At 37.0% G+C, this 22,444-nt stretch overlaps 1 protein-coding gene across 1 annotated transcript in view; it reads left to right on the forward strand.

Annotated features, from left to right (window-relative positions):
- Positions 1-17,918, forward strand: part of MALRD1 (MAM and LDL receptor class A domain containing 1) — a 578,615-nt gene extending 560,697 nt beyond the window's left edge. Inside the window, exons 39-40 of the mRNA XM_036459535.2 lie at positions 13,999-14,074; positions 17,594-17,918. Of these exons, the coding sequence (XP_036315428.1) occupies positions 13,999-14,074; positions 17,594-17,674 (157 nt within the window). The 3' untranslated portion in view covers positions 17,675-17,918. The remainder of the gene's footprint in view (positions 1-13,998; positions 14,075-17,593) is intronic.
- The last annotated feature ends 4,526 nt before the right edge of the window (positions 17,919-22,444 follow it).

Here is a 22,444-nt window from a genome sequence, read left to right on the forward strand (position 1 = left end):
GAGTGGGTATTGGCGAACAGGGTAGAGAGGTTAATGAATTTTGTTCCATCATTAAGCCTTCAGACTAAATGCATTCATGAAATTACCCTTCCTATAAACATTTGGTTGATTCCTACTGCACTAGGATATGTTGGTCAGCCTTGTAAGTCCAGTACATAATGCAGAGTTTAGTACATAGTATGTGCTTTGGAAATATTGGACAAATTTAAATAAAAAATGTGAAAGATGATAAGCAACATAATCAACATTCTATCATTCTACCTCTTAAGGAGTGAGTGACTACATTGTAGAGCATCATTTTCCTTAACTCAGGGCAATCATTTTTTGGGATATTAGAATATTCTTTAACATTTAGAAACAATATCTAGAAATTATTTTATAGTGAAAGTATGAGAGCAATTTCCTTCACAAAAGCATGCCCAAGAAGTATATTTTAGTAAATTAATTATCATGTTTAGCTCTTCAAATCACCTTGATAGCTGCATTATAATTACCCCAATTTCATATAGTGTAATAAGAAAACTTAACCAGAGCAATTAGGCAAGAAAAAGAAATAAAATAAATCCAAATTGGAAAAGAATAAATAAGTCGGGAAAAGTGTCTCAGAGCTCTGGCGAGAAAGGCATCTCTGCTACCCTTTGCCAGAGCAGTTTCTGTGGAGTCCTGGAGGCAGAGAGCAGATGGCAGTTGGTAGCACAATACATGGGAGGGAAATATTCCTATCTTTCCAAGATTCAGTCTAAATGCTAACTCTTCAATCAAGCTCTCCCAAATGTCTTCAAGCAATTAGCCTGAATCTAAGAGAGAAAACTCGAAAAGGACCAAGATTAATAACATCAAAGCTAATTTATACTCATTGGCTTACTTATAAAAACAAAGAAAATATATGCTTATTTAATCAAAATCTTTAGACCAAGACAAAATTTATAGTAAACAAAACATTTAAAAAATCATTGATAGAGAGGAGGTAAGATGGTGGAAGTACAGATGGGCGGATTCTGAGCCCTGTCCTGAAGCAGAAAGAGAGAGCAGCTGATGGTCTTGAGCTGTGAAAGTTTATTAGCAAGCTGGGAGACAGCGAACACCAGAAGAAACTGCTGGGGGGCCGCTGACAGAGGTACCCCTCACAGAGAAGCACCCACGCGGGCTACGTCCCTGCCCGAAGCTACCTACCGGCTTGGACGGGAAACCTCGCCATCCTGAGAGGAAGATAGGATCGTGTCAGGGGCCTGAATATCCACAGCAGCAGCGACCATCAAGCAGCTGTGACCCTCAAAACATGGATCCCAGGCTGCACGAACACCTGGCCACACTGGAGTGCCCCACAGCTCGGCGAAAAGGAGAGAAAGAACTACACAACCAGACATCCTAGATCATGGGGAGACCAAAAAACAGCCCGGATATGAAAGAAAAGCAGGCTTCACCAGAAAAGGAAGTAAACGAGATAGAAGCAAGCAACCTAACAGAGCAAGAATTCAGAGTAATGATCATAAGATGGCTAAAAAGAATGGAAGACAAATTTGACAATATGAGTAAGAACCAAGAGGAAATGAAGAAGAACCAAGAAGAAATGAAAAATGACATTGCTACTGTAAAGAACTCAATAGAAAGTATCAAGAGTAGATTAGAAGAAGCAGAGGACCACATCAGCGAGCTAGAAGACAAGATGGAAAAAAATACCCAATTAGAACAGCTTCTGGAAAAAAAATTAAAAAACAGGAGGAAAGTCTAAGGGAACTTTGGGACAATACAAAACAAAACAATATTAGAATAATAGGGGTTCCAGAAGGAAAGGGAATTGAGGAAGACATGGAAAAGGTATTTCAAAAAATAATGACAGAAAACTTTCCTGAGATAGAGAAGAAAAAACCCACACAAATCCAAGATGCTCGCAGAGTCCCAAGCAGAATGAACCCCAGGAAAACGACCCCTACGCACATTATAATTAAGCTGGCAAACACCAAGAACAAAAAAAGAATTTTAAAAGCAGCCAGAGAGAGACAGAAAGTTACATATAAAGGAACCCCCATCAGACTAGCAACTGATTTCTCCACAGAAACTTATCAGGCCAGAAGGGAATGGGATGAAATATACAAAGTCATGCAAAGGAAGGGTCTGAATCCAAGAATACTGTACCCAGCAAGGCTATCAATCAAAAGTGAAGGTGAAATCAGGAGCTTCACAGACAAAAACAGACTAAGGGAATTTATCTCCACCAAACCAGCAATGTAAGAAATGCTAAAGGATCTACTGTAAAATTAAAGAAATAGAAAGCAAAGAACGAACACAGGGGTATAGAATAAAAATGGCGTATAATAAGTATCTATCAATAATAACTTTAAATGTAAATGGACTAAATGCTCCAATCAAAAGACATAGGGTGTCGGATTGGATAAGAAAACAAGACCCATATAGCTGTTGTCTACAAGAAACCCACCTCAGAAAAAAAGATGCACACAGACTGAGGGTGAAGGGATGGTAAAAGGTTTTCCAGGCAAATGGAAATGAAAAAAAAGCTGGGGTAGCAATACTTAAATCTGACAAATTAGATCTCAGAGTGAAGGACATAACAAGGGATAATGAAGGCCACTTCATAATACTAAGGGGAGCAATCCAACAAGAAGAAATAACCCTGGTAAATATATATGCACCCAATACGGGAGCACCCCAATATATAAAAAAACTGCTGGAGGACATTAAGGGAGAGATTAATAGCAATACAATCATAGTAGGAGATTTTAATACCCCACTGTCACCCTTTGACAAATCATCTAAACAAAAAATCAGCAAAGAATTATCAATCCTAAATGACTCGCTAGACCAGATGGAATTAATCGATATCTTCAGAACATTCCACCCCAAAGCCACAGAATATACATTCTTCTCAAGCGCACATGGGACATTCTCACAGATAGACCACATTTTGGGACATAGGCAAAGTCTCTTCAAATTCAAGAAGATAGAAATCATATCAAGCATCTTCTCAGACCATAGTGGCATAAAACTGGAAATTAACTACAATGAAAAAAATCCAAAGAAATCAAACACATGGAGACTAAACAGCATGCTATTAAACAAGGACTGGGTTACCAAAGAAATCAAGGAAGAAATTAAAAACATCCTGGAAACAAATGACAATGAAAACACAACTATCCAAAATCTATGGGATACAGCAAAAGCAGTTTTGCGAGGGAAGTTCATATCCCCACAAGCCTATTGCAAAAAACTAGAAAAAATGGTAACAAATGATCTAACTCTACAACTCAAAGAGTAGAGAAAGAGCAACAAGAAAAGCCCAGTGTAAGCAGAAGGAAGGAAATAACAAAATTCAGAGCGGAGATAAACGACATAGAGACCAAAGAAACAATACATAAGATCAACAAAACCAAGAGCTGGTTCTTTGAAAGAATAAACAAGATAGATAAACCTCTAGCAAGGCTAACCAAGAAACAAAGAGAGAGGACCCAAATAAACAAAATCAGAAACAAAAGAGGTGAAATAACAACAGACCCCGCTGAAATACAAAGGATTGTTACAAAATACTATGAACAACTCTATTCCAACAAACTGAACAACCTGTAGGAAATGGACATATTCCTAGAAAAATACAACCTTCCAAAACTTAATCAGGAAGAATCTAAAAATCTCAATAGACCAGTGACTTGGGAAGAAATTGAAACAGTCATCAGAAAGCTTCCAGCAAACAAAAGCCCAGGGCCAGATGGCTTCACAGGAGAGTTTTATCAAACATTCAAGGAAGAACTAAAACCTATCCTCCTCAGACTTTTCCAAAAAATTCAAGAGGAAGGAACACTTCCAAACTCCTTCTATGAAGCCAGCATCACCCTAATACCAAAACCAGATAAAGACAACTCAATGAAAGAGAATTACAGGCCAATATCCCTCATGAACATAGATGCCAAAATCCTCAACAAAATCCTAGCAAATCGGCTCCAGCAGAGCATCACATAGATCATACACCATGACCAAGTAGGATTTATACCAGGAATGCAAGTACAGTACAATATCCGCAAATCAATAAATATGATACATCACATAAACAAATTGAAAGATAAAAATCATATAGTCATATCAATTGATGCAGGAAAAGCATTTGATAAAATCCAACACTCTTTCCTGATAAAAACTCTCAACAACGTGGGAGTACAAGGATCATACCTCAACATAATAAAAGCTAGATATGATAAACCCACAGCCAACATCATATTCAATGGACAAAAACTAAAACCATTCCCTCTAAGAACAGGAACAAGACAGGGATGCCCCCTATCACCACTCCTGTTTGACATAGTACTGGAAGTACTAGCCATTGCAATTAGACAAGAGGAGGAAATAAAAGGCATCCAAATTGGAAAAGAAGAAGTAAAGTTATCCTTATTTGCAGACGACATGATATTGTATATAAAAAAACCAAAAGACTCCATTAAAAAACTAATTGGCTTAATAAATGAATTTGGCAATGTAGCAGGATACAAAATTAACACCAAGAAATCTATGGCATTTCTATACATCAACAGCGAATTTATAGAAACAGAGATTAAAAACGCAATTCCATTTACCATCGCACCAAAAAAATTAAGATACCTAGGAATAAACTTAACTAAGTAAGTAAAGGACCTATACGCGGAAAACTACACGACACTGAAAAGAGATAGAGGAAGATGTAAACAGATGGAAGAACATACCATGTTCATGGATTGGTAGAATCAACATCATCAAACTGTCCATACTTCCTAAAGCAATCTATAGGTTCAATGCACTCCCCATTAAAATACCAACAGCATATTTCACTGACCTAGAAAGAACTCTCCAAAAGTTCATTTGGAACAATAAAAGACCCCGAATAGCCACAGCAATCCTGAGAAAGAAGAGTAAAGTAGGAAGAATCTCAATACCAGACTTCAAACTGTATTACAAAGCCACTGATCTCAAAACAGCCTGGTACTGGCACAAGAACAAACATTTAGATCAATGGAATTGAATCGAGAACCCAGATATCAACCCAAATCACTATGCTCAATTAATATTTGACAAAGGAGGCACGAATATACAATGGAGTCAAGACAGTCTCTTCAATAAATAGTGTTGGGAAAATTGGACAGATACATGCAAAAGAATGAAACTAAATCACCAACTTACACCATACACAAAAATAAACTCAAAATGGATACAGGACTTAAACATCAGACGGGAAACCATAAAAATACTAGAAGCATCCACAGGCAACAAAATCTCAGACATATGCCAAAAGAACTTCTTCACTGATACTGCCCCTACGGCAATGGAAGCTAAAGAAAAAATAAAGAAATGGGACTACATCAAAATAAAAAGCTTTTTTACAGCAAAAGAAACCATCAACAAAACAACAAGAAAGCCCACTGTGTGGGAGAACATATTTGCAAATGCTACCACTGATAAAGGTTTAATCTCCAACATCTACAAACAGCTTATACAACTAAATAAAGGGAAGATGAATGATCCAATTAAAAAATGGGCAATGGACCTAAATAGAATATTTTCAAAAGAAGACAGAAGGAAGGCCAAAAGGCACATGAAAACATGCTCAAGGTCACTAGTTATCTGAGAGATGCAAATCAAAACAACAATGCTGTACCATCTCACATCTGTCAGAATGGCTAACATCAACAAATCAACAAATGACAAGTGTTGGCGAGGTTGTGGAGAAAAAGGAACCCTCGTGCACTGCTGGTGGGAATGCAGACTGGTGCAACCACTGTGGAGAACAGTGTGGAGTTTCCTCAAAAAACTGAAAATGGAACTCCCATTTGACCCAGTAATCCCACTCCTAGGAATATATCCCAAGAAACTAGAAACACCAATCAGAAAGGATATATGCACCCTTATGTTCATAGCAGCACAATCTACAATAGCCAGAATTTGGAAACAGCCTAGGTGCCCATCAGCAGATGACTGGATCCAAAAACTATGGTACATCTACACAATGGAATACTATGCTGCCATAAAAAAGAAGGAATTCTCATCATTTACAGCAACCTGGATGGAATTGGAGAACATCATGCTGAGTGAAATAAGCCAATCAATGAAAGAGAAACACCACATGACCTTACTCATTTGTGGATAATAAAGAACATTATAAACTGATGAACCAAAATATAGATATAGAGACAATAAATCAACAAGCAGACTGTCAAATTACAGTGGGGAGGGGAGGAAGATCTGGGGGAGATAATATGATCAACCGAAGGACTTTTATACATGCATATAAGTACAACCAATGGACATAAAACTCTGGGGAGGGAGGGGATGTGTGGGAGGGAAGGAGGGGAGCAAAAAAAAAAATCAATAAAATATATTAAAAAAATAAAATAAAACTCGATAGACAAAAATAAATAAATAAATAAATAAATAAATAATAAAAAATCATTGATACCAGCTTAAAAAAAAAGAATAAATAAATCTATCTCTGTTTACAAACAATCTTACTGTATTTATAGAAAATTCCCAAAAATTTACAAAAAATTCACTAAAGCTAATAAATGAATTCAGCAAATTTGCAGGATATAAGAACAACACACCAAAATCATTTGTTCTTTAAATACAAGTAACGAAAAATTATAAAAATATTTTAAGAAAGCAATCACATATGATAATAGAATCTAAAAGAATATAACAATACCTGGGAATAAATTTAACCAGGGAGGTGAAAAATTTCTATGCTTAACAGAATGAAGTATTACTAAAAGAAATTAAATAAAACTTAAATAAGTGAAAAGACATTTCAAGTTTATAGATAGGAAAACTTAGTATTTTCAAGCTGTCAATACTTGAAAATATTCAAAGCAATATATGCATATATTTATATACACACACACAAACCACTCAATATTAAAACTCCAACAGCCTTTTTTTGCAGAAATTCATAAGGAAGAGCAAGAACACTAAAGAGTCGAAACAATCTTTCGACTCTTTGTCAAAGTTAGAGAACTCACACTTCCTAATTCAAAACTTACCATAAAGCTATAGCAAACTAAAGATGAGGTCTGAACAAACTAATATGCATGGACTAGAACTAGTAATCCAACTATAAACCCAGACATCTATGACCAATTAATTTTTGATAAATGTACCAAGTACATTCAATAAAAACATAATAGTCTAGATGCTGCTGGAACAACTGGATTTTCACATGCAAAAGAATGAAGTTGAACCCCTTCCATAAATATACACAAAAATTAATTGAAAATAGATAAATTTGGACATAAATATAAGAGCTAAGCCTGGACGGTCTGGCTCTGATTGATTGTGGACCCATGAACCAGGAGGAGGTCATGGTTCTATTCCCAGTCAGGGCACATCCTCAGGTTGCAGGCTGATCCCCAGTGAGGGGCATGCAGGAGGCAGCTGATCAGTGATTTTCTCTCATCGTTGATGTTTCTATCTCTCTCTCCCTCGCCCTTTCTCTCTGAAATCAATAAACATATATATCTTCTTTTTTTATTTAGTTTTCAATCAAGCTTTTAATGAAAAGATCATAAAATAACAGTTTCTCATCACTGTACATTAAGACTGCACACTTCTGAATGGAGAGATCAGTCATAGGTGAATTGCTTTTCTATGACCCTTGAGGCTGCGTACTTGCAGCTCTGACCTGAATTTATCCAAACTCTCGAGGGAAGTGAAGTCAACGTGATGACTGACAGCAGCGGTGGCCAGTACAGAAGTGCGATCACGGTGTCCCTCCCCCTTTCTGAGAAGGACATAAAGTAAGGCATGATCTTTCTTCCAGTTCCAATTAAACAAAACAGCTATAACCCTATCCTTCTCCCCACCCCCCAAGATATTTATGAATGGGCCAGTGTCCAACCTGGGGTCCGCCAAGGGGGGAAATATATCTTTTTCTTTTTAAGAGCTTAAAATCATTTTTAAAAAGCTAGAATAAAACATATGAGCAAATCTGCATGACCTGGGATTTGGCAACGCATTCTTAGATATGATACCCAAAGCACAAGAACAGAAGAAAAATAACTAAACTGGACTGTATCAAAAACTTTCATACATTGAAGGGCATTATCAAGAAAGTGAAAGGATAACCTACAAAGTGGGAGAAAATATTTGAAATGATATATTTAGAAAGAGCCTAGTATCCAGAATACACAAAAATCCTACAACTCAACAACAAAGGGAGCAACAACACAATTAAAAAAATAAACAGACTTCCCCAGCCAATGTGGCTCAGTGGTTGAGCATAGACTCATGCAGGTTTGATTCCTGGTCAGGGTATATGCCTGGGTTTGCACACCTACTAGAGGGTGTGCAAGAGGCAGCCTGATGGATATTTCTCTCTCATTGATGTTTCTATCTCTCTCTAAAATTCAGTAACAAATATTTTTTAAAATAAGCAGACTTGAATAGACATTTCTTCAAAAAAGATATACAAATGGCCTATATTAATGTCATTAGTTGTTAGGGAAAATGCAAATCAAAACTATAATTAGCCAGGACCGGTTTGGCTCAATGGATAGAGCGTCGGCTTGGGGACTGAAGGGCCCCGGGTTCGATTCTGGTCAAGGGCATGTACCTTGGTTGAGGGCATATCCCCAGTGGGGGGTGTGCAAGAGGCAGCTGATCGATGACTCTCTCTCATTGATGTTTCTAACTCTCTGTTTCTCTCCCTTCCTCTCTGTAAAAAATCAATAAAATATATTATAAAAAAACAAAAACAAAAACAAAAACAAAAACAAAAAACAACTATAATTAAATACTACTTCACACCTATTAGGATGGCAATAATAACAAAACAAAAAATAGTAAATGTTAGTAGGGGTGTGGACAAATAGAAAACCTCATAAAGTATTAGTAGAAATGTAAAATGGTACAGCTACTCTGGAAAATTGTTTAGTTCTTCTGCAAAAAGCTAAATAGAATTATCATATGACCCAGCAATTTTACTCCTAAGGAATAATTATATACCCAAAGTAATGAAAATGGGGACTCAGATAATTACATGCCAATGTTCACAGTAGAGTATTCACAATAGCCAAAAGGTGGAAACAACTCAAGTATCTATCATCAAATGAACAAACAAAATGTAGCATATGAATATGATGGATTATTATTCAGCCATAAAAATGACTTGAAGTTTTGTACATGCTACAATATAGATGAATTTTGAATGCATTGTGTTAAGTTAGATAAGGTAGACACAAAATTATAGGTTTTGTATATTTCCACATTTCCATTCATATGAAGTATCCATAATAGATAAATTTATAGAGATAGAAAATAAAAAATTAGAGGTTATAGGAGCTGAAGGAAGGAAAAATGTAAAGTTACTGTTTAATGGCTACAGTTTCTATTTGTGGTGATGGAAACATTTTGGAAATACATATTGGTGTGGTTGCATAACATTGTGAATATAATGAATTATACTGAACTGTACATTTTAAAGACAATTAAAATGTCAAATTTTATGTTATTTTACTACATTTCTCAAAACTAATAATTAATTACAGTAAATTAATATTACTATTACTTTTAAAAATTAAATTATATGTGTTGAAAGAATTGTATGATTTGTTAATGATAATTCAATAAGACTTTTAAAATACAAGGTGAGCAAAAGTAGGTTTAGAGTTGTTCATATGGAAGATAATACAATAATTAATAAATAATAATACAAGGTTAAACTTTGTTTTGTGTACTCACAATTATAACCTACTTTTGCCCACCCCTGTATTTATATAAAATAAAATAAACACTTATCTCAAAATCATGTTTACTATATTCAACATAGATGAGTTTTTGTTATAGTTTTTTTTATTATCTTTATTGTCCATTTACAATAATTTCAGATACTTTTTATAAACACTTTCACGTTTTTAATACTAAAAAATATCTTAGTCAATAATTTATGAAGTGAATTCCTTTAGAAGTGTACATATGCTCACTATTTTTAAATTGGAAATTCCCAACAGAATTGCCCTAGCTATGCACTGACATATTTCTCTTAAGCCCACTCAGAATTCCACTTTATGCAGTTCCTGCACATATTGGATAAAGCATGGCATTTAATAATAATTTAAGTGAATGCATAAGTTATGGGTGGAAACTGATGTGATCCATGCAGGTTTTCCTTTCCTCAACTCTAAACGTCTAAGCCAATTCCTTGCTGACTCCGAGGGATGGCTAGATTCTTTGAAACCTCAGCTCTTTCCGACCATCTGCCTATCTACAAATATAAGTTAAACGCAGCATTTTTTTAGCCTAATGCAGACTTACCATTGCACCATATAGTGTCAGAACTAGCAGAAACACATCATAATTCGTTTTTTTCCCTCATATAAGGAATCAGCATTTGAAAGTAAAATTTCTTATGTTTGAAAACCAAATTTATAAAATTGAAGAAAATAAAAAAATTATATCACAGAACTTGAAATCATAAATGTATGGAGTTGACACCAGAAATGCATTTAATAGTAGTAGTTATGGGCGATGAGTAATATTTTACTTCACAAAGAAAAGATATTAAGAATTAATCCTAACAATTCAGAGGTTTCTAATATTGGGAGACATCTTTGTATTTGGAAAAAATAAAAGTGTGAGATTGCTAATAAAGATAATTTGTAGTAGGAAGAATTAACCTTTGTTCCTCTTCCACTATCGTAACCCTTTCCTCTTTGTTAAAATTCCACATCCTTCCCCTTAACTAGCACACTTCCTTCTTTGTAGTCACTCAATCCTGCAGTTTTTTTTCCTCATTTTAATATAAAATTGCTTAAGACAAAATCCTTCCTGAAGAAAATTAGATTTAATAGCTGAATTAACAGGGCTGGAAAATGGATCAATTTACCTGACTTCAGCCTGCTAATCTTGGTCTAGGTCATCTGGGGTCCCAGCAGTCCAAAGCCAAATGTAATCACCTCATATTAAGATTTGCTGTGTTCTGAGCCTCTCTTCTATCCGGGTGGCTGCCAAGCCTGTCCCTCATTCTGGTTGCATGCCCTGCCTTTGCACCATCTGCCCTGTCTGGTCCTATGGTTTGGGTTTCCTCCTGCTTCCTTTTCATGACAAGATTACTTTTATGAGCTGCTGGTATCTGTGGCTATCCCCCTCTTTACCTACTGCTTAATTTTTCTTCTGTTTTGATTTCCCCTACCTCCATGTTAATATCTATCTCCTGTACCAGCTTTTGCTTTGACACTTTGATGCATCTCAAAGCTGCCCTTCGTTTTGTACCGTCTCAACTTTGAAAGCAACCCTTCTCATGCCCCAACCCAACCATTTCCTGAGCCTGCTGCTCTGAGAACTTACTCTGATTATTCTTGGGGGAAGAACAGGCAAGGAATCAAGCACCCCTTGTTTGATTTAATGGGGGTAATCCTAAGTATTCAGTTAATGACACTTGTTGCCCCATCGTTTAAGAGTATTCTATGATTGTTTTTTCAAAATGTAATCCACAAAAAGGCTGCTATTGCTCTCTTCATCAATAACCAAAATGTAGACACAGTGAGGGTGAACTGGTGAGATTATTGAATATTTAAGCCAATGGTATAGACACCTTGGTGGGCAGGAAGCGTGGAAGACACTGAATCCACAGGGAGAATGTATTGCCAGCCAAACACAGTTACCCAGGTTATGCTGCTGGGCTCACTCTTTTTAGCAGAGGACTATGCGGTTGGTTTGGTGGATAGAATAAGAGGTCACAAACCTGTGACAACTTATTTTCAAAAAGCACAAGAGCTTCCTCTTTACTCTCTTTTCTTTGAGGATTCAAATGTTTATTATTGCTAAATTTGTCGTCATTATACCTTGATTAGTCAAAAGTATTCATGAACATATTTTTCCTCAGGACACTGGCAGTCATTCTGGAATTGGTCTTTCATTCTCCATTATGTGTATGTGTGCATGCATATTTGTGTGCATGACTGTGATCCTTCCTCTGTCTTTAGTAGGGTGTATTTGCATATCCACTTATATATTTTTCTGTTCCTGTGATGGTCATTTTTTCTTTATCAGCCACTATTGCAAGCTAGTTGTTTTCTGATAAACCTATTGACTCTTAAATAATTAAAGTATAAAAAGAAAATGATCACTTAGGATCCCACTATATCTGAGTCAATTATGTGGATTTAGACCAATGTGTGAGATTACCAAGGACATGCACATTTGTGATTCATAAAAGGAAAATTAACAAAAATAACTCTTCAAAACACTCATACGTAACTTTTCTGTTTAAAATATTAAAGACAGTGATGCCATAAATCTTTAAGTCATGCACTGTCATGGAAAATAGTCCTCAGAATGTGAGGACTTGGCACCTTAAAGTCTCAGGGAAATCAAGGTGGCCTTTCTTATAACTTTATATTATACTAGAGGCCCAGTGCATGAAATGTGCACAGCTGGGGTCCCTACGCCTGGCTGGTGATCAGGGCTGATCAGGGCTGTCTTGCCCAGTCCTGATTGGGGCCTGGCCAATTGGGGCTGGGATGATTGGGGCCTGCTGGCCAGGGTAGGGAAAGCGGGGAGGGACTGCAGGAAGTTGATTGGCCGAAGGTAGGGAGGGACCAGGGGATGTTGGCCAGATGCAGGAGGTTGGCTGTGGGAACACACTGACCACCAAAGGGCAGCTCCTGCATTGAGCATCTGCCTCCTGGTGGTCAGTGCATGTCATAGCAACTGGTCAACTGGTTGTTCTGGTCACTCTGATCATTCAGTTGTAATGGTTGCTTAGGCATATATATATATATATATATATATATATATATATATGTATTCTTTTTAATATTTTTCCTCATATTATTTGAGAAATATTTTAAGAACTCAATTTTAAAAATCAACTTAATGCCATTTTTGTCTTTGTCTGGGTTTATTTGGATCTAGATATTCAAAGGATAAATAACTCTTGCTCTCAATAATGAGGTTGCTTTGGTGTCAGGCTAAAAAGTCTTATAGTAATACTAGAGGCCTAGTGCACAAATTCGTGCATGGATGGGGCCTGGCTGGCTTGGCCCTAGTTGGCAGATCAGGGCTAGGCCTATTGGGAGGAGGAGGCAGTGGGAGGTTGGCCAGCTGGCCTGTCCTGATTGGGGACCAATCAGGGCCAGGCTGGCTAGGGAGAGGGGCCACAGGCACTTGCTGGTGAGCCCCATCCCTGACTGGGGACAGGGGGCTGATTTGGGGCAGTGCCATCTATGGGGAGGGGCTGTGGGTGGTGGGTCAGCTGTCCCTGCCCCTAAATTGGGCCAAGGGAGGGGCTGTGGGAGGTTGGCAGACCAACCCCATTCCTGATTGGTGTATGAGGGGCCAACTGAGGACAGACTTGGCTGGGAGAAGTGGCCATGGGCCAATAGGTATGGTAGAGGCTAATCTGGGGTGGGGCTAGTTACAGAGAGGGGCTGTGGGTGGTGGGCTGGCTGGCCCCGCCCCCAAATGTGGGGGTTGATTGGGGGGGTCAGTGGCCTGGAGGAGGGGCCATCAGTGATTGGCCAGCTACGATAAAAGTGAGGGGGCCAATTGGGGGTGGAGCCAATCTGGGTGGTGCAGGCCCTTACCGGTGGGACCAGTTGGGGAAGGGGCTGCAAGAGTTTGGCTGGCTGACCCCATCCCCTATTGGGGAAGGGTCACCCCTGACTGGCCACCCAGAGAAAGGTCAAGGGGGTGGGGAGGGGGCGGAAGGTTGGCAGGCAGCCCCACCCTTGATCAGAGTGGGAAAGGTTGATCAGGGGTGGGGCTGGCTGAGGGGAGGGGCCGAGGAAGGTTGGCCGGCCAGCCCCAGCCCCTGATCTGGCAGGTTGGCTGGCCTCAGTGGGCATCCTGTCATTCCCAGGTTGTTAACGGTGTTTGGTCGCTGGCTTTTTACATATACAGATAATCATAATAATATGTATGCAGACTGGACAATGTGTCTTGCAAAAATTTCTACCTAAAAATTTACAGTGGTACATTTCAATACTTATTCTTTTCTCTTTCTTTTTTTGCAACCCCATGTGCTTTAAGGAAAACTAAAGGAAGTGTTAATTGTGCATTTGTTAATCCAGTGTATGGGAATTGGAGCAACTCAGAGAAATCAGAGGTAAGAGATGGTGGTGAACTGTATTGTTTCAGAAGCAAAAACACACCCATACACAGCACTGTTTGAACACGCTTTACTAAGAGGAACAATTTCATCTGTGGGTGGAAAGGAGTTTCAGTCTCTCAAATATGCTATGAGAATTCTCCATTCCCGGACAGTTGCAATCTACTTGTAAAATCAGTTCACCGTGAAGTGGCTGTGTGGCCACACTGCTCACACTCAGGGAACTGACAAATCTGTAAAATACCTGTTTCACCACAGAATGTTAGTCAGCGACTCACAGTAACTACTCTTATTTAAGTATTTGAATAACAGTTCAAATATGACTGTTGTTCATATTTTATTGTCAAAGACAAAAAGGAGGATAGCATTCTGTGTTCTCTTATGTAGTTGTGGACAATGAGGACCTTTACCTGAAAATTCAGAAGGTAAAGAGAGAAATACTGTATTTTCCGGCGTATAAGACGAGGCCCTAATTTTACAGTTAAAACATAGGTTTAGGCCTATATTCGCTGTATAAGACTACCCCCCATTTCCGAGGCAACACCAGTTCTTCTTTTAATAGACCACCTCTCTGACTCTGGCCAATCTGAGCAGGCTTTTTACTAGAACACAGTGTAGCTTCGGGTACAGAACATGTAAAAAGCCTGCTCAGATTGGCCAGAGTCAGAGAGGCGGTCTATTAAAAGAAGAACTGGTGTTGCCTCAGAAGTGGGGGGTAGTCTTATACAGCGAATATAGGCCTAAACCTATGTTTTAACTGTAAAATTAGGGGGTCGTCTTATACACCGGAAAATACGGTAGTGCATTACATCTTTCTTGGCCCTTTTTAGGCTACTCCTTACCAGCATAAGAAGTAGGCTAGAGAGGAAATGGCAAACAAAATCTTTCCCATCTTTTTCTTAAGTGGGTAATAAAATGGAGTTAGCCATGACACATTGCTTTCTATCTCTGAAAGCTTCCTCTCATCTGATTTTAGAAATGTATAAAATTTAATCTCCTGTCAAAATGAGCATATAAAAGTTTTAATTTTCCTCCATTATTTTTTGTGTGAAAATAGGTTATGAACAGTTTGCTACTGTTCTTGAAAATAGTAGCAAAAGTATCAGGTCAGGTGGTTTCTGGTCATTTTGAGGCTTGGTTGGTGAGGCTGAAGTCTAACACAACCTTTAACTTTTTTTGTTTTCATCAATTATGATGTCAATACACATTGTTAGTATTTTTTTGGGATGATTGAAAACAAGGAGTAAGATATTTCCCAGAGCACAGGAGATCATTACTTTGGGTGGTCTGTCTAGTCAATCAAGACATCAAGTAAAAGTGATATATATTCCTACTTAATGGGTAATAAATAAATAAGTGCATGTTAAGAAAACCAAATGTATCTTTTTGAAAAAGTAGGAAGGTATAATACAGAGTGTCCCCCAAAAATGTATGCACACTTTAATAGCTGGTAGCTCAATTTTGAAAATGAAATGGATTTTAATAAACACTGCCTTTATAATTATTCTAAGTCAGTGCATACATTTTTGGGACACCCTATATATATATATATATATATATATATATATATATATATATTCCTATTTTTATTTTTACTACAAAAAAGAAATTGTAATTTTTTTATCTTTAGCTGAGCTTAACTTTTAGTACTTGAAGGAGAAAATTATATAATAATTAAGTGTAGTGTTTTAAATTTGGTATTTTAAATATTAATATCTCATCAACTTAAAATAGTTAACTGTATGCTCGGAAGGTGTTATGCGTCCTTTACTTTGTACTGAGAAGGTGGCTTCTCTGGTGCACAGGAAGAGGTCCCTTTCAAAGACCCACCTTCCAACATGCTTTTAAGATGTTCTCTACTATGTGTACCTATGGCAGGGTGACTGATGACTCCAGCAAACCTTGGAAGCAGTTTCTTTTTATTTTATTTTCTAATAAAAATTTCCCTTTCACATTCCTTTTTCCTTCCATTACAAATGGCTAGAGAAAAAATCCCGTAATTGCTCTTGACCTTTGTTGCTATTTTTATTTCTATTTTTTTTCAGAAACAAATGCCTTTGTATTAATTAAACTGTGTTTCTTCACTGACATTATAATAGAGAAATCAATTTCTCCAAAATAGTCTTCCAAACACTCAGCGAAAATTTTCATATTCTGATACAGAAATTGTATAATGAACCGGTATATACCTGCCACCAAATTCAACCATTATCAACCCATGGTCATTCTTTTTTTCTTTTTTCTTTTTTTTTTTCTTTTTTAAATATATTTTATTGATTTTTTACAGAAGGTAGGGAGAGGGATAGAGAGTTAGAAACATCAATGAGAAACATCTATCAGCTGCCTCCTGCACACCTCCTACTGGGGATGTGCCCGCAACCAAGGTACATGTTTTTGACTGGAATCGAACCCGAGACCCGTCAGTCCACAGGCCAATGCTCTATCCACTGAGCCAAACTGGTTAGGGCCCATGGTCATTCTTGATTCACTTCTACTGCCATTTCCTCCACCCACCAGAGTGGTGGTGGCGTTTTTAGATTTTATTTTCTTTAGAGCAGTTTTAGGTTCACAGCAAAATTGAGCATGCAATACAGGGAACTCCCATATATTCCTTGCCCCCACACATGTGTAGTCTCCTCCTCTGTCAACATCCCTCACCAGAGTAACAATTGTTAGCAATTGATGAACCTACATTAACTTGTCATCATCACACAGAGTCCATAGTTTCCATTCAACCAGAATGTTTTTAAGCAAATTCCAAACGTCATTTAATTTCATCTATAAAGACTCAGATGCATATTTAAGTGATCTAACCACAGCATCTCAACGAAACATTTGACAATGTTCCTTGATACCATCAAATATTCAGTCAGTGTTCAGTCTCCCCCAGTTGTCTCATAAATAAGTAGGGGCATTTATATTTGTTGTTGTTGCTGTATATATATATTTTAAAATCAGGATCAGTATAAGATAATATGCATTCAAATTGTTAGACTTGTTTCTTAAGTCTCTTTTAATTTCTAGGTTCCATTTTCTCAATCTTATATTTTTCTTCCAATTTATTCATTAAAGAAATCAAGTTGTTTGTCCTATAGAATGTCCCAAATTTTAAATTTTCTAATATACTCTGCAAAATACAATTCTCCCAAATAAAAGCAATTGTTTGTTTCTTTTATTGTTTTGTGTAACATGTCTATTATAAATACAGCAGACTTAGAAAGACCAGCACCATAAGGAGTAGCAGCAAAGATACTGACAAGTGCATACCCCCCACCCCACCACAGGTGAGGATGAGGCAGTGGCTCCTGTGCACAGAAGACAGGCACACACTGAGACTAGACTGGTGCCAGAGGTTCAGGCAGTGTCTCCTGGGAGTGAGTGCTGGGGAATTAGGGTTGTTCCATTTATTACTCCAGTGGAAAATCATTAAAAACTTGCTATGTTCTTCATGATCTGGAAAGAAGTCTCTTATATTAATGCATAAAATTCTATTCTTTTCAATGTGTTTTTCTTTAGAGTTCTACATACTCCTTCTCCAATCCACTATATGGCACAACATCAGGAAGCCTGCAGACCGTACCTAATTATCTCAAATAGTATTGTCAAGATCAACTATCATCTAGCATGCATAGTTTATAGAAAATTCCAGTCTGTCAAATGTGATAGAAACTTATATTATGCAATAGTAAAAAATGAAAGTTTATTCAGAATACTACTGTAATTATTACCTTTAAGAATAAATATTATCACTAAATGTATTGAATGGTTTCATGGAATTTAAATCAGAACCTTATCATCATTGTATATCTGAATATCTTAATAAAATGTTCTACTTAAGTTTCTTATTTTCCTTTGATTTTATCACCGTTATTAAAATAATTAAATAATTAAATAATTCATAATTAACGTAAAGAATCAAATTGTCTCAGGTCCTTAATAATAGAAGTTTTAAAATGCTAATTTAGATTCCACAGTGCTTAGAAACAAAGGCAAACTACCTCAGCATACAAACTAGCAGGAAGGAAAATCATAGTAATCCTAATTAATGCCACTATTGTTACAGAAGACCAGAGAAAAAAACAAGCTAAGCTTAAAGAAATGCAATTACACTTTATTATTATTTTTTTAAAATATATTTTATTGATTTTTTACAGAGAGGAAGGGAGAGGGATAGAGAGCTAGAAACATTGATGAGAGAGAAACATTGATCAGCTGCCTTCTGTACACCCACTAATGGGGATATGCCTGCCACCAAGGTACATACCCTTGACTGGAATGGAACCTGGGACCTTTCAGTCCACAAGCTGATGCTCTATCCACTGAGCCAAATGGGTCAGGGCTATACTTTATTATTATTACACAAGTGGGCTCAGAGAAAAATGTCTTTCAAATTCTGGGCAAAAACATGGAGGAAGCTTTCCCTATTTATACTTTTTCCAGTTCTTTGTCTCCCACATAAGGGGTTTTCTGGTCCCCTTTGCAAGTTCTTAAAGAGCCCAATGTGCTATGGCTTTAAGACCACAACTAAAGGCCTGGCCTGGCACCAGCACTGATAACTCCATCTGGGGATAGTGTATGGCCTCTCTAAAGTGGGAGTAAACAGGCCTTGCAAACCAGACAATTAAAGGGGCAGAGATTAAACTATAAGCTAATAAGAATGTGTATTAGGTTAAAGGTACAGGTTCAGATTGCTAGACTCCCAAATGTCTCCTTTTCCCCATCATTATGAATAAAATTTATTTCTGACTTTTGAGAAAAATTTTATAAAGTATTGTCCTAAACTTTACTTTATTTGGATACTCATTTAACACATCTTAATATATAGCAAATAATCATGTTATATATTTTAAACAGATACAATGTTATATGTTAATTCTTTCTCAATAAAACTAGGAAAATATCATTCTTCACTATAAAATAATTTATTATTGAATGCTAAGAAATTTGAAAAATCTGGATAAAAATGAATGATTTTCTAGGGAAATGGTAGTTATAAAAATTGATTTGAGATGTGACAAAACATGGAGACATCAAAAAGTACTAATGGCTTCAAAAAAAATCAGTTCAAATCTTATAGAAATCAATTTCTATGTTATTTGAACTATCATGCCCTTTTCAATTATAATGCATGTATTGTACTGTTAATAAAACTGAAACATGAATGTAAAAAAGAAAAATATATAATTTTGATTATTTTTTTCTTATAAAAATTGATTCAAAAATCCCAGGTTAAATTTTAGCAACTCCCAGGCAAGCCAAGTTCTCTCTGATGGGAATTTACATCTTAAGCAAAGATACATGAGAATGGAAGATGGTTGGACCTGGAAATGCCTAGAAAGATGGAAACCCTACTCCTGTTACTATAATGTTCAAAGCAACTCTCCTTTCAAATTGTTCACACATTCTATAAGTTCTGTCTTATTTATTTATATTTTTTAACGTTGTGAGTTCCCTGAAATCTTTTCAATATATCCTTTTGTTTTCTCTAAGTTGGTCAGGGTTAATTTCTAGCAACCGAAGAAAGCCATAAATTGGGGTTTACCTTAGTCAACTGGTGCTGCAATAATAAAATATCTCAGATTTGTGGCTTAAACAACAGACCTTTATTTCACAGATCCTGTAGCTGTGAAGTCCAGGATCAAGATGTCAGCAATGTAGGTTCCAACTGAAAACCTTGTCTCTTGCTGACTCGGCCACTCACTGTGTGCTCACAGGGCCTCTTCTCCCTGGTGAGGGGAAAGAGCGGGGGCAGGAAGGGCTTATCTGGTGTTTCTTTAGAGAAGGGCATTGACCCCATATCCCATCTTCCCCGTGACCTCATCTATACCGAATTACTTTCTAAATGCTGCATTTCTAAATACTATCACATTATGGGTAGGGCTTCAATATGTGAATTTTAAAGAATACAAGCATTTCAGCCCTTAACAGTGCTGTTCTATGGGACCTGAAATGATTTCTTTTGACATTATTAGTTCATAGATAACAATGGCTATGAGAATATATTAAGGCTGAGAATATAATAGAAAAAGAATGTGAAATTCAAGTCCTAATTTAGACAATGACCTGAATGGATTAGGAAATTTATTCATTCAGGTGATTAATGATTTCTTTACTCTTATTTAACATTTAACAGGTGCATTTTGCATATTGTCCATTCATATGGATTAATTATATTAATTGAAAGTTAATTTATTTTTTTAATTGATTTCAGAGAGGAAGGAGAGAGAGATAGAAACATCAACAATGTTTATTGATTTGGGCCCAAATGGACAGTGGGACATCTCTCTCACAATCCAGGACTGCTGGCTCCCAACTGCTTGACTGCCTGCCAGCCTGATCACCCCTTAATCACTCTCCTGCCAGCCTGAGTGATATCTAACTGCTCCCCTGCCAGCCTGTTTGCCCCAACTTCCCTCCTCTGCCTGTCTGGTCACCCCTAACTACCCTCCCCAGCAGGCTTGATCTCCCCCAACTGCCCTCCCTTGCAGGCCTGGTCTCTCCCAACTGCCCTCCTCTGCTGGCCATCTTGTGAAAGAAGAGGAGAGAGAGAGAGAGAGAGAGAGAGAGAGAGAGTGAGAGAGAGAGAGAGAGAGAGAGAGAGAGAGAGACATCAGTGAGTGAGAATCATTGATCTGCTGCCTCCTACACAGCCACTTCTGGGAATGGAGCCCATAACAAAATAAACTGGTGAATAAAATAGAGTCAGAGCCATGGAAGCATGGAATAGACTGATGAATCTCAGAGCAAAGAGAAAAAGGCATTGCGGGAAGATAGTAACCAAAGATCTTGCCGATGGACACAGACAGTAGGGGGGTGAAGGCCTGGGGCAGGTTGGGAACCGGGTGGAGGGGGGCAATAGGGAAAAAGGGGGATATCTGTAATACTCTCAATAAAGATTTTAATAATATATATCATTATTTTAATAGACTTTTATAAAGCATTCTGGCATGTATGAGAACAGATTGTTAGAACAGGATGGATAAAAGCAACATTCATTAGAAACTTTTAATAATATAAACTCATAAAAGATAATTAATACTGAGTTTATAAAGTTATTAAAAGTATTTTTTAAATAAAGCATGAAGAATCACAATAAATATTTATTTGCCAAAATTTCACAGATTTGACTTAATAGAATAAAATTTCAATCCACTTAACAAATTTGTAAGTGGAATACAAAGAATTCCACTTAATTTTTACTTGCGTAGTACACATTCTGTGATGAAGATTTGGAGATATGTTATTCCTCAGGAATCAATTTTCAGTGCTTTAGTTTTGTTTCAGGTGCAAATATTCAAGGTTCTGAACTGTATTAGACTTGGAAACTAAATAAAATAAAGGTCTCAGTATTGTTCATTATTAATCTGCACAGTTTTTAAGAAATTAAAGTTATTTAATGCCAAATTAAAGCAGGCTTTTGATAAGACTCAACATTATGATCATACTAATTTCAAGAATGATAATCATTTATGTCAGTATGCCACAAATAAGAATTCATAGTAATTTTCCGGGTGCAGTAGCAGGAAATGTATTCAGTTACATGACATTAATCCTGACCCGGAAGGTAAGTAGCATAATCAAGCCTATGTATAATTATATTCTATGTCTATACACAGGTATCACATTACAGGAGAGAAAGAAAATGTTCTTCTGTCTAGACAATGTGCAATGCAATAGAGAGCTTTATAGTGACAGTGCATATAAACTATTCATACAAGTTGAGGACTCTCAAGAACAACATAGCAATAGATACAGATGTAGATAAAGATAGGTGTAGGTGTAGATGCAGATGTGGATATAGATGTATGTGTAGCTTGGTAAATATATGATAGGTAGATGATAGACCCAGAGAGAGGGAGAAAGATCATATCCTTCTGGTTAGGGTCAAATCTTGAAATCGAAGCCTAAATCCTTTCTTTGGATATCCTCTCTTCAGACTGGATTAAGAGAGCTTCACCACGGCCGTTGTAAAGAGAAGTCACTTCTCCGTACCTGCCCCGGTGAGCCACGACAGGAAGTGGTAAAGTTCTTAGGTCGCCTCCTCTATGTCCACACAGTTCTAGCCCCTTGTGTAAGCTCTGCTGCTCAAGAAGGACCTGTTGTGACTCTCAGGTGACAGATCTTTTCCCTACTAAAGAATAGTAAGGATGTATGGAGACTCTCGAGAGCAATTTCTCGCAAGATTTTTTCTTCTTTTTAATCTAAAATTGGTTATTTTACATTCTTAATAATGTGCCTTTTAGATAATTGAACCCATTTTTAATAAACTTGTACACATCTTCCTACAAAATGAATCCCCTGGAAATTTTTAAGTAGAAAAAGACCTGGGGGGATTCACTTTCTAAGGATATTTGATGAAGTACACCA

The sequence above is a fragment of the Pipistrellus kuhlii genome, unplaced genomic scaffold (assembly GCF_014108245.1).
Source record: "Pipistrellus kuhlii isolate mPipKuh1 unplaced genomic scaffold, mPipKuh1.p scaffold_m20_p_1, whole genome shotgun sequence".
NCBI lineage: Eukaryota > Metazoa > Chordata > Mammalia > Chiroptera > Vespertilionidae > Pipistrellus > Pipistrellus kuhlii.